This window comes from Cinclus cinclus, chromosome 15, assembly GCF_963662255.1.
Source record: "Cinclus cinclus chromosome 15, bCinCin1.1, whole genome shotgun sequence".
NCBI lineage: Eukaryota > Metazoa > Chordata > Aves > Passeriformes > Cinclidae > Cinclus > Cinclus cinclus.
In genome coordinates, this window is record NC_085060.1 from 2,565,205 (window position 1) to 2,581,892 (window position 16,688).

At 42.8% G+C, this 16,688-nt stretch overlaps 2 protein-coding genes across 3 annotated transcripts in view; both read right to left on the reverse strand.

Moving 5' to 3' along the window:
• The window catches only part of ATRX (ATRX chromatin remodeler), a 61,542-nt gene extending 59,986 nt beyond the window's left edge, over window positions 1-1,556 (reverse strand). Inside the window, exon 1 of one of the 2 annotated variants that reach the window (XM_062503191.1) lies at window positions 1,403-1,556. In XM_062503191.1, the coding sequence (XP_062359175.1) occupies window positions 1,403-1,422 (20 nt within the window). In that variant the 5' untranslated portion in view covers window positions 1,423-1,556. Of the gene's footprint in view, window positions 1-815; window positions 1,079-1,402 lie in introns of those variants that run through there. The other variant, XM_062503192.1, reaches the window with a different exon arrangement.
• A 4,932-nt stretch (window positions 1,557-6,488) lies between these two features.
• On the reverse strand, window positions 6,489-16,675 carry MAGT1 (magnesium transporter 1). The gene is made up of 10 exons (XM_062502761.1): window positions 16,586-16,675; window positions 15,343-15,506; window positions 14,364-14,481; window positions 13,281-13,421; window positions 12,627-12,767; window positions 12,213-12,302; window positions 10,927-10,990; window positions 9,449-9,523; window positions 8,920-9,010; window positions 6,489-7,927 (listed from the first exon to the last, which is right to left on the reverse strand). The coding sequence occupies exons 1-10, from the start codon at window positions 16,670-16,672 to the stop codon at window positions 7,912-7,914; spliced, it is 987 nt and encodes a 328-aa protein (XP_062358745.1). The 5' UTR covers window positions 16,673-16,675; the 3' UTR covers window positions 6,489-7,911.
• Window positions 16,676-16,688: the final 13 nt, after the last annotated feature.

Sequence of the window (16,688 nt, forward strand, 5' to 3'; positions counted from 1 at the left end):
TCCTCTCCACAGGTAATCTAAAAATTGCACAGAAAATGTATAAGCTTCTGCATCCTCTTCCTCCAAAGCAACCTCTTGCTAGTAACACTAACTGTGGCACTAATAACATATGAATATGGAAAGGGTTAAGTACAAACCTTGCATATTATACACAGGAACAAGTGGTTCAAAAAAAGACAACAGGGAACAAAATACGACAATCACAATAAAACAAAAAGCAAAGCAAAGCAAATAGAAGAATGTTTTCCAGAATATAAAATACTAATGGTGGCTGCAAACCAGACAATAAATATTAGTAATTCAGATCTTTATGTTCCACAAAAATCAAACTCTAGGCCTGATTTTCAAGGGTTGGAGAAGAGAAAGAAGAAAGCCCTTTAATCAGCACTTCAGTCTACACAAGAAAATAATCTCTTCAACAAAATAAGTTGTCCAAACAAAGTATTTTAAGTACACAGGGTAGATCAAGCAGGAATAAGAAGGAAAAAGGATGAGAAATGGACAATCCCTGTCTTAAATAAGGAAACACATGCAGAAGAAACTGCTAACTGCTAGGAAGTCATGCACCAAATAATGTGTATTTGAAACGCTCATGACCTACATCAGCATGTGATCAACTTCAATAGTGATGATAATCATCAAAAGCCTCCTTTTTCTAGATTCCTAATTGGAAACGTGAAGACTACAAAAACAAGCAATATAAAAGAGAAAAACCACTATCCCTTTAACTTTAGTCTAAGAAGACACAGCTATGAACTACTCAAAATAAGGCAGGAGGTGAAGACACACAAATGTGACAGCAGAAAAAACTTTACCCAGGGCTCAGCACTAAAGCCAGAGTGATGAGTACTAGAGACACAGGGATGCTTCTCCAACACGGTTTGAAGATGTGTTTGTGAGGGTCGAGAGACTACACCTCATGGCTCGTGTGGCGCCTCAGGCACACGGCGTGTCTGTGGGCGATGGACTGCGGGGCTCACGGCCCCGGGGATTCGGACACAACCGAAAGCACACAAAGACAACTCTCGATTAACAGTTTAACATGGCGCCTCTCTCAGCCCCACTTCGCGGGCGTTCGGCGGTTGCTGCCGTTCCGTGCCAGCCCCGCGGCCGGACCGAGGGGCCCGGTGGTGGCGGCCGCTGCCCGCGCCCGGCGCCAGGCCCGGGCTCGGCGGAGCTCCGCACGTGGGGCGGGGGCCGCCCCCGGGGCCTTCCCGCCGCAAGGCTCGGTCCCTCCCGCCCTCCGCGCCGGGCCCGGCCCCGCCGCCCAGGCCGAGCGCCGCGCTGCCCTCCCCGCCGCCGCCATCCCGCCTCCCGCCCGTCCCGCCGAGGCTGCGCTGCGCCGGGCCCGGCCCCGCCCCACCCCGAGCGCCCGCCGCGGAGCCGCCCGGCCCGGCCGTACCTCACGGGCTCTGCGGTCATGACTCCGCCGCCGCTGCTCGGAACGGAGCAGTCGCCCGGGGCTGGGGCCGCGCTCAGGCGCTGAGCGCAGACAAAGCCGCGGCCGCCGCCATCGCCAGCGCCGCCGCCATCTTATCGGAGGGAGCCCGAGGGGACCTGCCTCCTGCCGCCGTCCTCCTCCGCCGCCTCCCATTGGCTCATGGCCGCCCACGGCTATTTTCTGATTGGGCGGCGCCGCGCCGACTGTTGCTAGGGCAGTTGACGTCACCATCCCAACCTTCCCGGCGCTGATTGGCTGGAGTGACGCTGACGTCACGATGGCGTCATGGACCGAGGCCCGTGACATCATTTCGTAACAAAGTGCACTGACACCTGTGCCCAGCAGGGGGCCCCAGCGCGCGGCTGCGGCCATGGCAGCGGGAGCCAAGCGCTGACACGTCTCGGGGACAGGAGCTGGTGTCACATGGGGACAGGAGCCACTTCATTGCGGGACAACCGCAGCCTTGGGTGATTCTGCAACCTGGATTCAACCACGGCAGGCTCATCACAGCGTTTAGTCACATCACCCTCGCGCAGAGTAACACACAGCGGGTGCCCAAACTTGTAGTAACAGCACTACAACAGCTCTCTTCCACCATCAGCATCCCCAGAGCTGCTCTCCCACTCCGTGAGGATCCCCAGAGCAGCTTTCCTCCTCTGTGAGGATCACTACAACCACCCTCCTCCTTCAACAAGATCACCAGAGTGATCCTCCTGTTTTGTGGACATCACCAGAATGACCCTCAGCCTCTCCAGAGATCACCATCTTGACCCTCCTCCTCCATTGGGATCAGCAGCAAGACCCTCATCATCTGCAGGAACCAACCCTGGAACTCAAAGCAAGACAGGGATAACCTAAACCACACACAGGCTGAATGTGAGCAGCCCCAAGTAACCCTGCCCGGGGCAGCTTCAGCCCAGCTTGGTGACAAACCTTTTTGATCAGAAAATTCTCTAGATAGGGAAATGCATCATTGGCATCTACACCTAAGTATGCCAAGACAATTTTCCCTGCTGGTACTAGCAGCTTCTACACTCCTGTCAGATGTTAGAATGTTGTGAAAGGAAGAGGATTGGAATGCAGCCCTCTTCAAGGGAAAGTTGTTGCAGGCTTTTCTGAGAAGATGACTGAACTCAGAAGGCTGGAGTTTTGTGTGAGTTTCCATCACCACACAGGACCAAACAAAACAGACCAGCAAAGCCAAGCCCAGTACCCCACAGAATCTGAAACAGGTGACAAGTATTAGCCACTTGCTATAAAGAAAACTAGTTTAGAAAATTAATATGTTTTCCTGCAGAAACTAAAGAAAAAAATAAAACATACCTACTCACCTGGTTTCATAAGAAAATACCCAAGCAAATCATCCCTAACACCCATTTCATTCTGTGCTAATAGAAATCAACAGCACTTTCACACTTCAGCACATCCAAGTTCACACATCTCCCAGGGAAATTCTCCAAGCAGGTCTAAACACAACTTGCTTTAGAATGTAACATTTTACCCAAGAGCTGCACCCTATATATGCTGAGTTTAGTAATAACAGAGAGCAGATTTCGCAGCAGCTTTGTTACCAAACTCTGTCTCATGCTGGAGAAGATCAAAGCATTACCTGCTTTCTCACTCCATTTTAGGAGGAGGAAAATAAAAAATATTAGCTGACTGCAACAAATTTCATTAAAAGTTGCAAATAGCCATTCTAGGTGTTCTGCCACCAGTGAAATGAAGGAACCAGGAAGCATCACCCAGTCTTAGCTCCGCATTAGGATCCCAACTGTGTGATTAAAATAGGAACACAAAACATTCATTTTCCTCCTCAAGGGATTTAGTCAGCATTACCAACTAATATCCCACTGATTTAGAATAACATAGATTTATTACTATTGCTCTCTAATATTTTATTCTTTCACTATTTCCTTGGGGAAGGTATTTGAAAGCACTTTAAAAACTCAAATTAATTGCCTCCAGTTCATAACTTCTATCTGAAGTCACAGATGAAAAAGGAAACCTACTGTGAGAAAAGGTCGAGACAAAAGTAAAAATGGAAATGCTTCCAATCACTCCAGAAGACAAAACCTGACATTATCATTAGGTTGTCAAAAAACAGATTGGAGAAGCACAGAATCTTTTTGTACACCGAAATCTGTGTACAGGCAGACACTGAGTGCATCTGCAGGGAAACACACTTCACATCCACCAGACCTGCAGCCAGTTAAGTTTGCCCAGCACATCCCCTGCTCCAACAGGCTTGGTAGAGTCAGGATTCCAGAGCTCAGCTTGCAGGACAAACCACTGCAGAGTACTAGCACACCCACTGCTTCTCTTGGTAATGATAGCAATTAGTTTTCTTAGGTACATATTACCCTACTTTTAAGGAACATGGCTGAAAGACATGTATAGCTATCAATTGACAAGAGGATATTTTAATAGCTTGATGTGCTCCTGACCTAGAAATACAAACTACATATATATCTCTTTCATATTATTATCTGTGATAAAAGTAGCACAATTAATCCAGACCAATAAAAGGCTATGCTTAAATTAATTTTGTAGGAATGATCAAGATCTGAGCTGTTAACTGGAACAGGTAATGTGCAATGAAACTCTCTATTCCTCAGACAAAAAGCATGATAAAATTGAAAACAGATGATGCTTACTCAAGGGCCTGGGTTTGTTCTTTGTGTTGCTGTTGCTCTATTCCTCTTAGGAAAGTCCAAATGAATGGTGTGGAGTCACTTGAACAGTGGTTTGTAGTTGAGAATTAAACTTTTTCAGCATGAGAAAATAGCAACCACCAAGGTCCAACACAGAAACCAAGTGCCATTTCCCGAATCCTTTGTGAGAATTATTTCTCACAGCACATGAAAGCACTTGGAAATTTTAACTTCTTTAATAATCTGATTTCAGTTCAAGTATTTTTCTATTATAGAATGGGTATTTTTTTAAACAAACTGTCACAAACCACTGCCAACAGCCCCTGGAGGTACACTACAAACTTTTTCTCTCCCAAGTATGGCTACAAGATGCCACAATTTGACATCATCTGATTTCATGGGCATCATATTCAAACAAGCAGAAGCCATTCTCATATCTGATTCTCTTTGGATGTTCCAGATATTTTGAAGGTTAAGCTGATTCTGTAGTTCTAAAACTCCAACTTGGATTTGCTGGCAGTCAAAAAAAAAAACCCTGCTATGCTTTTACACATTTTGATCAGGGCTCAGAACAAACCTTGCTGTACATTTGCTTACGTTTCCAGTGGTTGTGACTAAAAAAGCATCTACATTTTCCTCCTGAAGTCTCTAGCCAGCCATCATCTCATCATATTCCCCAGGCATGGATGGCCACCCCCCTGCCTGCCGCGAGGCTGAACTTGTTCTCACCCTCATGGCTGAATCTTAACCTCATGGCCATCACCAGCAGGAGATTAATTAAGGTTATTTATACGAGCATCAAGAACACAGCTGAGCACATCTTCCACCTTCCTGGAGGACAGAGCAGCTCTGGCCCTGAAGAGCAGGTGCTCATGGAGCAGCTGTAAAAGACTTAGCTGCAGGAATAACCACTAGGCACCACTACCACAGAATTCCAGAATGATTTCTGTTGGGAAGGACATGAAAGCTCATCCCTGCCCACTATCCCGGGCTGCTCCAGGCCCTGTCCAGCCTGGCCTTGGACATTCCTCCCAGGGATCCAGGGGCAGCCACAGCTTCTCTGGGCACCTTGCGCCAGGGCCTCATGAAAAATCACATTCTGTGCTGAACACTAGAATGGTTTGAAGGCAGGAGCATCCAGTAAATGGTACATAATGCAAACCATTACACAGATGAATCAATTTAAATTTACTGTCTTGCCTTCTGCTTAGTGCAGAGATCTCCCTAAATTACTTCTAGCTGTTATTCCAAAGTATCTTCTCAGTACACCACAGCTCCTTCTCAAAAGCAGATAAAAGCAGCATTCACCAAGGCCAGCCACATTAACAAAACCACAGAGTCCACTTTCAGCTGCAGAATACACCATTTCCTCCCTTTATCACAAGTGTTCTCTCAAGGTGACTTTTTAGGGCACTCCTGAGCTATTTAATGATTCCCTTTCTAAAGGAGATGTCCTCAGCAATTCCCAGTTTCCCCACAGCAGGTCTCGAATGCATTGCCTTGTCCACCTTTGTTCTGCTAGCCCCAACTGTGTTACATTAACCAGCCACTGGGCTGCCAGTGCCTGTGGGCCAAAGCATCACCCTGGGTACCAATTAGAGCCAGCCATTACTTCTCAACTAGTATACAAGTCAAACCTTGGCAGAATTCATCCTCTCTAAACCTGCCACTGGTCCTTGCAAGCACTCCCATCTTCTGCTCCACTACCACACCTGTTCCCCTCCTCCATGCACTTCAGTTTCAGCCTAGAAAGCAGAAAAACTGCTGGAAAAAAAAAAAAAAAAGGAGCATTACTTTCATTGCAGCATGGAAAAAAAAAAAAAGAAAAATCCCAACTCTCAACACAGTGGCCCCCCCCTCAAGTGGAAGGCAAACATGACTCTAACATCCACCTGCATGAGGTGCCACTGTTTACATGTAACTGGATGGTTTTAGAAGGACAGAATAAATTACAACCAAAAAAGTTTATGGGAAGCATTCTACCAACTGGAAAGGAAAGCAAACCACAAGTACAGAAGTGTTGAGTTGTTCCAGGCAAACCTACAGTGCTAACAAGATTCCACCTCCAGAAACGCTGGGAGTTGATCTGTCTAGAACTCCAGGAATCCAAGACTTGATTTTCTCTGCACGACAGCTGTCAAAGACAAGCCAAAATCATGTAATCTTTATGCTATCAGTTGGCAACATGAGCATCTCCAATGCTGACATTCTGGGCTGTAATTCTCCACATAAACACATACAGGCTACTAATCCAGTCTACTCACCCATACTGAGGTTACTCTATTACAGACAGGCTATGATTAGCATGCTGAAACAACACCGGAAGAAAAGAGGTTGGCTTGTTTTATGTCAAAGTTCAAAAGAAACAGGAGCACGGATTAAACTCAAAAGTTTTATTGAAACTTGTCCAAAATCCAGTCAGGCACACAATTTACCCATTCCACTAAGGCTTATCATTCTATATGGCATAGAAAAATGCATCTCAACAAGTTGAACGTCCAACAACAAAATTAGTGAAGTTAAGGCACTTGACATGTGTATTAACTTAGCAAAACTGCATAAGAATAACATTCTACTTGGAGTGATACAGTCCTTTCTGAGATTCAATTTCAAACATCCAAATTCTGTAACCCCTTGAGAGAGGAGAGGCAGAAGCAGGAGACAGAAGTCTCTCTGACTACAAACCTCTAAGGCCACCAGAGCCTACGGAAGGAAGCATTGCTGAATCAGGCTGCAAGGATTTCCTGTAGTGCAACTGCTGAACTGCACAACAGTTTTTGCTGAGGCACAATGTCTTCCACTCACCAATTCTTCAGGCAAAGTATCTTTGTGAGGCGAGAGAACAAAAGGAGAGAGCAAGCAGTACATGCATTCAATTGTAAGGCTATCAAATGAGTCCTGGGGTAACAACATTTATCCTGGGAGAAGACATCTCTGCCCAAAGGATAAAAACGTGGAGAACGCAAGAACTTCTATAATGACCACACAATCTGGTATCTGTTGGTTTGTCAGAGCTCTAGGCAGTAAATTGAAAGTAAATTAGCTACTTGGAATTCATGCAACACATAGATAGTTACATTTGTACTTCTGGTTCATATTTTTAAGAGTGAGTGTTGGTCAGTCTAAGGTTTTTTTTTCCCAGCTCTGAGCCAAAGTTTACAACTTAAACATTGCAGTTTCAGCATTTGGCAAAGAAAGATTTAATTAGTTAATAACTCCATTCTACACGTTGAAAACTCGCCCTTCATCTGTGAAACAACCTCTTGCATCATCCAGCATTTAAGAACTCTTCTCAAAAATGAGACACAGCTCTAGGATATGCACATTCCACACTGAAGCCTGAAGCACGCTCCAAAGGTTGTACACAGACTGAAGGAAAAGATTTCCAGGTACATGAAGCTGTTTCTTCAACCATGAAAAGGCAGGACAGAGAAGCTGCTGTGACCTGCTATGCACAAACAGGAAATAAGGTGAAAATTCAAGGGAAAAAAGAAATATAGTAAACAGATGATCCAAGTGAATTGAAAGTACTGTTTCTAGTTAGTCCATGGAAATGTAGTTTTAAGCATTCTGAATTTTGCTAGCAGTAAAGTTGCTCAAGAAGACGTAAAGCTTATGAAAGAGAGATTGCATCTTAACACTCTGTGTCCTTCAGAGCAAATTGCTTGCTGTATTTAAGGCACTACATTGTCTTTGGTTCAGTGTTTAACTGTCTCAGTGTAAGCAGAGGTAGCACAAACCACACACGTTGAGCTCCTCATTCCACCACATCCAACTTCAGAGCCACCACCTTCCCGATGTTACAGACTCTGGAATCTCTTAGCTCATCAGGAAACTGCAAAGAGCAAAATAAAAAGACATTCCTATTAATTTTATAAGAAACAATGGTGTGCAGCATTCCACTTAGCTTTTATAAATGCCAAGAAAATCAGAATGACAAACTAGGCCTGATGCTGCTACAACAAAAGCAGCTGTGAAGTCACTGGAAAAGGAGTTTCTAATAACTCAAAACCAAAGACAACCACATCTTCCCTACAATAAAGTCAGCAGGAGTATCTGAGATCATTGCAGAGATCAGAATAAAAGCTGACCTGTTATCAAAAACAGAATCATTTCAGCTATCTTTTGCTCTTGAGAAAAGTCTTCATAAAATACCAGGTTTTATTACCTAGATATTTTAAAATAATAACACATTTCTCATAGAGAGAGCATGATATCTATGGATTTAGCTTTATAGAAAAATTCAGCTCATTGCAGATGGTGAAATCTTTAGAAACTGGTCCTTCAACATGCACTCAATGCTCCAAAATGCATAAAGGCTAGCAAACACACCTAAGGTATCTGTATCAGTCAGACATATATAGAAGTGGTTGACTAACAGTATTATACTCCTTACACAAGCAATCCCAAAATGCAGGCAGATTTAAAGTAATGTAGGCAGCTTTAAAGCATCAGGCATCCTCCCTCTTCTCACAAAGGATTAATAATGATGATGTATGAATATGGAAGAGAGAAAAATAGGGGGGAAAAATACATTTGTTGGCAGTATAAATTGGCTGAGATATTCTGAAAACAGAAGTATTTTCTAACATGCAATGGGGTGAAAAGCAGAGCTCCACAATCTTTGCTTTGGCTAGATTGAAAAACCATGATATCCATCAAACTCTCTTATTTCTGCTGATTTTATCAACCAATATTGCTATTCTGAGAAACCAGTGGAGCATTTATAGAAGAGTACTTTCTGCAAATGAGCCAGCAGAGTTCCAGTGGTGTTGCTGTACCCCAAAGGCCAGGAGAGCAGGGGCTGCAGGCCCCAGCCTGACGTACCTGTAGGGGTAGCCGTGGTATTTGGATCTGAAGACAGACAGCAGCCAGCTGAAGAACAGCACCACCAAGCCAATGCCAGCAATGCACATAACTGCAAGAGATGCACAGGGAGAGGCTGTGATGGGACAGCTGCCCCTGAAAACACCTCAGTGACTTTGGTTTTCAAAGCCTTCTGCAATATTTGCAGATTTGGTCAGTTGAGACCTCTATTCGTGTTGTTGAGAAATACGAAATTAACACCAATTTTACATCAATTTTATATAAATGCTTTGAGACAAAAGTCCCTTCTTCTCCCTCTTACTAGCAAAACACTGCAAAGCATCTTTATCTCTCTCTATCTGCCAAAAGGATTTGAGTTTCTTGCAGTTCGCTAAGCAGCTTTAAAAACTGTCAAAAATCCAAATTATTCTCCTCCGCTTAGAGCTGGGGAGTGAAAAAACCCCCCAGTGCAAAAGCATCTCTATAAAATGTGTATCAAACACCCTCACTGAATATGCCTTTGCTCAGAGAGCAAAGTATCAGTACTTACTTTTTCTTTTCCCCACATCCATGTCAGAAGTAGCAGCCTCGTGGAGAAGGACCATTCCTAAAGTAACTCCACCATCTATAAATGCTGTTTAAGGCTAAACCAACAAAGGAAAATAGACTCAAAACAACACTCCTAGTCCCCTAAATTCAGCACCCACATCATACCTGGGGCATTAAAACTCACTGGAAAAATTAAAGACTTCCCAGCCAAATCAGCAACTATGGAGGAAAAAAAGAACAACTGAAAGACATTCATGTCAGCTTTTAAGAGAAAATAAATGCACAGCTTAAAATATAATCTGCAAAGTCTTCAGGCAAAATTAAAAATGTGCATTTATTATCTCAGCTTGTTATGAAGCAGCATTCCTTCCCAGAGAGCTTGGTCAACTCCTACTGCTGTTCTCCACTGGAAAATCCCCAAAGGAATTCAGCTTCTGCATTCACTCAGCCAACAGAACAAATAAAACACAGGCAGTATTTAATCCAACAGGCAGCCTTTCAAGTGGCAATATTTCTTTTCTAATTCTTCAAATTATAAAAAAAAATTAAAGATCATCAAATTAAAGAAGCACAGAAAACACAAAAGACCTGATATTTGCCAAGAATGAATCCTAGCAAAGTAAAGTATACCATTGACTGCATCAGGACCATTTTCTTTCCATTTCAGAGACAGATCACCTTCAGCCCAGGAGGCAAGCGACTTGAACCCACAGAAACCTCACCAAATTTCATCACTTAAAATGTCTCCAGCAATGGGTGGGTTCATAATGTGATGGATAGCAGTAAGACAAATAAACAACAAGAAGTGTCTACTTTGAATTTGACAAAGTGGATCAAAAGTACAGTAAAAGACCAGAAATTCTCCAGGTGCCTGTTTTAAGATTAAAACATGAAATACAAGAAAAGGTCCTGGACAAAAAATAAAGGAATGCTGATACAGGTGACAAGACACAGAAAAGATCCAGCCAGAAATTACTAAAGTTACAAATGATGGATGAAAAACATACATGTGGGAATAGAAAAACAGAACATTGAATTTTAATGTATTCTTATGACCCCCAAAAAGCAATTTTTGTACAAATGAGAAAGATTATAAGAATGTAAGTAAAGAAATAAAAGATCAGTGAGAGAGAATGAATTCAACACCAAAGCAAGAAATAAGTGACATTGAAAATAGATATGCACAGACGAACAGAGAATATCCTGAAGAACCTTGTGATTCCACAGAGATCCACAACTTCAGTGATTTATTGAACTTGGTACTTCAACAAGAAGGTGAGAAAGCAGTAAATATTCTTCTGTTCAACTTAAAGATCAGAGGCACAGGAAAAGCATAGTTGTCAGTGCAAAAAGTTTTTACAAGCTTCTGCATCAGTGTTAGGTGGCAATTACAGCCATGACAAAGCACTACAGGAAAGGCAGCAGCATTTCCTGACCCAAAAACTGACACCAACCACATGCTTCTCCTAGGAAGGATACTGAACAGCAGAACTATGTGTGTTTCTGCCACAAACTGGGCTTGGCTGCTTCCATGGATATAGTTCTGTAAGAAACAAAGAGTAATTAAATGTAGAAAAGACCGGAGACAACTTTGACATGATTAACAACAGCTACAGAATCTGGAATTGGGGTTTGTATTGTTTTTTTCAGGAGAGAGCAGAAGTTGGAGCATGAATGATTTCAGCTGTTGGCTGCTGATTTTTGAGCGATCTGCAATAGAAACAGAAATCCTTCTTCTATTACCATGCACAATCAGCCTCATTCAGATTGCACAGTAAGTGCAGCTACAACCTTTGTGGTCCAGATTCTCAGTCCAGCTAAGCAAAATCCCACAAAATTAGGCCCTCCTGCATCACATAATGTGATCCAAATCTGATCCATTACCTGACTGATATTCTTAGGTTGTGTACACTGCTGCTTAGCTTAGGAGCAATCCCTTCAATCTGTGTGTGAACCCAACCCACATGGCTCCAGAACCAAGCATTTGAAATCTTTTGCATTCTGGGTTAACAGAAAAATTGAAATTTGTGGGAAAAAAATACCTTTTTTTTTTAATCCCTATGGGACACCAATTATGGTTATGGTGTCCTATCTAAGTAGGACACGTAAAAAAAAAAAAAGTAAAAAAATGCATCCACTTTCTACACAAGAATACAGAGGGCCTTACCCATGTAACCAGGCACAAAAGGACATTTCACCAAATTAATTCCCTGAGTAAAACCATGAGAAAAGCCAGTATGTAATGTATAAGCACCTGAGCAGATGCAATGCTCTCAGAACACTGTGACTACTTTTACAGTGCATCTCATTCAATGTTATGAACAGAGCAGTGTATTTCAAATTATGTTAAAAAGAGATTTTTCCGAAGAAAGGGATACATAAATCTGAGGTTGCTGGATATTAATTTACCTCAGAATCTTAAGGAAAGACAGTTTTATATGGAAGTCATTAGATGAGTGTATGAATTAATAAGACCAGGTTAAAACATAATTGCCAGGCTCAGCAAAAGGATTTTTATTATGCAAGACTCAACCTATAAATACCTTTTTTGTGCTGTAAGCAATTTAAAACTATCACATCCCCTCACCACTGAAAACACTACATGTGTGCAATGTTGATTTGCCTTGCTCACTGCAGGAAAGGTTGGTCTCACTCACAAAGAGAGGAACCACCAGCAGAATTTGCCCTCTGATTTGTCTTAGTATCAGCCTTATTCTGCAGAAATACAACAGAAATGCAGGAAGGAAAGTGAAGGCAACACTCACCACTTGTCCTGTGTGGGGATTCTTATGAGCATAGGGGGGGCCTCTGATGTGGTTCCACATCTGGCCTGATGTCATTGCTAATACAAAACACTGAAAAGGAAAGAAGAAATGCTATTTAATAAGGATTATCTTTGATTTTTAATTTAACCTGATATCTTTTCACTTCATACCAAAATGTACTGGTTTGGAACACAGGCTAAGAATTGTCCCACTTCATCTTTGCACAAAAAGCATCTAATCAAGCATTCAGTGAACTGAAAGGACTAAGATCATATAACGCTACCAATCTACCAAGTAGTAAAATTAACTACAGCTCATTTTCCCCTACCAGCTTTAAGAATCTTGAAATACAGAAGCTTTAGAAACTGCTACAAAACTCAATACAACAGGGAGACAAGAGTCATGGTTACTCACCAGAGCAGCAAAGGCCCAGCCAGTTTTGTTATAGAGAAAATCCAAATTGCTGCCCCGCAAATACACGAGGCCTCCAATGACAGCCAGCAGCAACCCCAGCATCAAGGGTCCAGCATAGTTTGGTGGCCTTATCACACGGATCTGAACAGAGGACAGTGAAATTATTTTCTCTCACTAGGATTATACATTATACCTGCACTATTGCTAAAAAAAAAACCCCACAATACATCGAGTGGAAAAAATACTGCACACACACATTTTTTATATAATAAATCTGACTTGGGAAGTAAGCAACACTTCTTCCACCAATACTGTAACTTCAGTTTTACATAACTTTACCCTGTTCAATAATTTAGAGGTTGTTTTTTCTTCCTCAGGAACAGAGTGTGAGAAGGAAGGAGATGAGTTTTACCATCTTCTCAAATACAGCATTACACAAAATACCAGCACAGAGACTGTAAGGAAATTGAAAGATGCAGTCGTGTGTCTGAACTAGATTTTACAGATAAGCTCTTTAGAGCAGCTCAGGAGGCACAGATCACAAGTGAGGTTTCCCAGCTGGCCCTGCACATGGGGTGCTGAGTAAAGGGGTGCAGAGGGCAGGGGGGTGCTGGCCCTGCACAGGGGGTGCAGAGGGAAGGGGTCTGGACTCACATGGACGTCTGTCCTGTCTGCCACCCAACGTGCCAGCTGCTCTGCTGCAAAGCCCCGCACCTGCAGCTCGTAGGTGTCCCCTCGCTTGGGCTTCCCCTTGGCAGGGAAGTTAATGAAGGTGGGAGCAGAATTCATGTTCAGCTGAAGGGAGAGAGTTCACAGAGGATATAGCCCATGAAAGGACTAGTTAGTAACACAATTCTAGGCCATTTCTGGCTTGCAATATTGTTATTAAATCAGAAAAGTCAGCTCTTGGATTTAATGGCCATGACTTTTTAAATAAAAACAGTAGGCAGCACACAGCTTGCATTTCTGTATTTCATGCACATTTTTTAATCTGTTTCTTCTACAAATATTACTTTTGATAAAGCAATCTGCAAAACAGCAATATATGATTCTAAAATCTAGGAAGGCCATAGCTTGACAAATCCATTTTTAACGTAACACTAAGGAAAAAATTAACAAGAGTAATAAAAAAGAAATCCCTCTTCAACTCCGCAGTTCAAAAGCTTCCATTTAATCAAGTATCACTGCCTAAACTATGCAGCTGTTAAATAGAGATTAGTTCTCAAAAAAAAGTTAACTTCTGCAAGACTGAAATGAACTATTAATGTGACCTACAATTGCAAGTATACATGGAATGTTCTCACAGCTGCAGGGAAAAAAAATACGTGGTCACACAATGGTAATAGAAGAGAAAAATGAATGGGTACTTGAAAAGAAATTAGTCAACCCATACCAAAAGCCTCCTCTATCATTCTCTAGTAATCTAAAAATTGTAATAGCTGTTCCTAATGACATTAGTGCTTTCCATCTTGCCTCTTCATGTACCACTGAAGAATTCCATTAAGAATTGCACCATAAATTATTACAGGAGAAAAATTCAGGGAAAAAAGTTAAAGAAACCAATTCACTCCTCCTACCTATCCCACATCTGTCAGTTCTCTTAGTATTCCCACCAACATGCTCATCTTTCCTCCATGAGTGACAGCTCCTAACTTTTCATTCCTGTGTTCACTGCAACAATACCTTCCTTCCCAAAACCCAAACTAAAAACTATGTTAGAAGAGAAAAAGACCTTACCATCTGAAACACATCTGAGCCTTCGTCAAAATCTACCATAGCAAAAAAGATCTTGTTGGTAAATGCACTGGAATACCTCCAGGAGTTTGCCAGAATCTGGTATTCCTCATCAGCTTGCCTGGAAAACACAACAAGTGAAATGTTTGTATCATGGGTTTGTCCACAGCATGAGTTGTAAAGCAGCTGAGGAAGCTGTGCCCAGCCACCCATCCACAGGTGCATCCCACACCCACCCCATTAACTTTCTAGGGTTCAAAAAAAAGTTCAAGCGTTAATGAAATCATTTAAGCACAGACACTCATCTACCATCAGGTGAAGCTTCTGACACCTGTTTTTGTTAAATGGAAGGGTAAGATTTGTTGAGTCCACTAATATAAGCTGAGGTAATTTCTAACTGAAGGGTGAAATGGAATGCAGTGCTCACAATTTGCAAGTCCACAGAGCACCAAAATTCGGCCAGGTGTGCTGTTTCTTCCAGGTCAGAGGGTAGGAAAACAGTAATTTCTACAGACTAGGTATAAAAATCACCCTTGCAGACTTCTGCCACCTCCAGATTAATACAGAAAAGCTATAATATGGTTAAGAATCCGGAATATTGGAATTGTAAATAAACGCCAAGCAATATAACTAATTAACATTTAAGCTCCATGGCCAGCAATAATGGTACAGAAATTTCTTCAGCAGCTCATGCCAGGGAAGTTGAGCTTTCACTGTGTCTTTCTCCAGAGTAAACGCTGTAACTGCAAAGCAGGGATTATTTCAGGAGGGAGATAAAACTACAGATTGTGTTGTTCCCTCACAAACACATTACACACATATTCCCACACATTAAATTGCAAAGACAATCCTACTGTAAGTTTCCCACGTATATTCCTCCCACATGTGTCAAAGTTCAACCCTGCTCTTAAATTCAGTTTCCTACAAAGCATCAGATGACTTTCAAGTTCCAATTTAGGACTAAAGTAGCTCGTACTTGCACACAACACACTGTCTGTGAGGCTGAAGAGCAGTGAACATCACAATCACTGAGTAGTTTCTGGGAGGTGCCTTCACAAGGCGCCGGAATTTGTCTCCATTCATTCGGATCACGGATCTTTTACTGGCCCACTCCATCAGCTGGTTCACTTTTTCTGATAACACCATCTGAAATTCAAGTCAGAGCAACGCTGTTAGGTTGTTTTTGTTTGCCCTCCCGTCTCACAGTACAGTCTTAGAAGCTTTTAGATTTGATGCAACAAGTATCTGCACTGCTTTTCATAACACCACCCAGGGGATACGATACTTCAATAACATTCTGTAAGGCATTCTCAAAGCTTTTGACTCATGTTAACATAATTAATTAACCTCAACTGCCTAGTAACACACACAGCTTTAAGCACTCAGCATAACCAGGCTGCTGAAGACCCTCAGCTCACCAGCCCTTCCTCACAATAGTTGCAAGATTTCTTCCAGCTGTACCAACCACCTCCATCCCCTCCACAGCCTTTTTTCTATACTAAACATCAAATTGTATCAGCTTTCAGAAATTGTGGCAGTGGAATCAACCTCAACATTTCATTTTCAGCACTGCTGGAAAAAAAGAACGATCATTCAAAATATATTCGAAAAACTCAGGAGTGCTCAACGCTAAAATATTCCTTTAAAAGAAGACAATCAATTCTGCATCATTAACTTGAAAAGCTCACAAGAGTTACATTTATCATAAAGCACTTCTCTACTCATTAACACCCTTCTTCAGATAAATATGTTAGAGGAAATCATCATAATATATCCTGAATTGGAAGGGAGCCAATAGGAGCATCAAAGTCCAACTCCTGACCCTTTACAGGACAGCCTCAAGAATCTCGCCATGACAGTAATAATAAATTATTCTTCTCCGACTTATATCTGACAGAAGTATGCACGCTTCTATAGAAGGGTTTTTCCAAACCCTGCAGGTCAAGTGTGTGGAAGTAAGCTGCACCTCAGTAACGACAACCAAAGACCAGGCATCCACCCCCGCGCAAATCCCCTACATTAGGAAGGCAACACCCGTACAGCGATCCTAGCAAGAGCTGAAGAAACCTTCCCTCCCTACAGCTTCCCCTCAGAACCGGCCGAACCTCAGGGCGCGGACCCGGCGTGAGGCCAGGCCACCCTACCGGGCCCTGGCCGGTCCTCCCTTCATCCTGCTCAGCGAGAACCCGCCCCAGCGCAGCGCGGGGGCTGCGGCCGAGTCTCACCTCCTTGCGCCTCTGCCCCGCGGCGCCGGGTCCGCCACATCCCAGCAGCAGCACCAGCGCCAACAGCGGCACCGGCAGTACCGCCATGGCCGCCCCTCTTCAC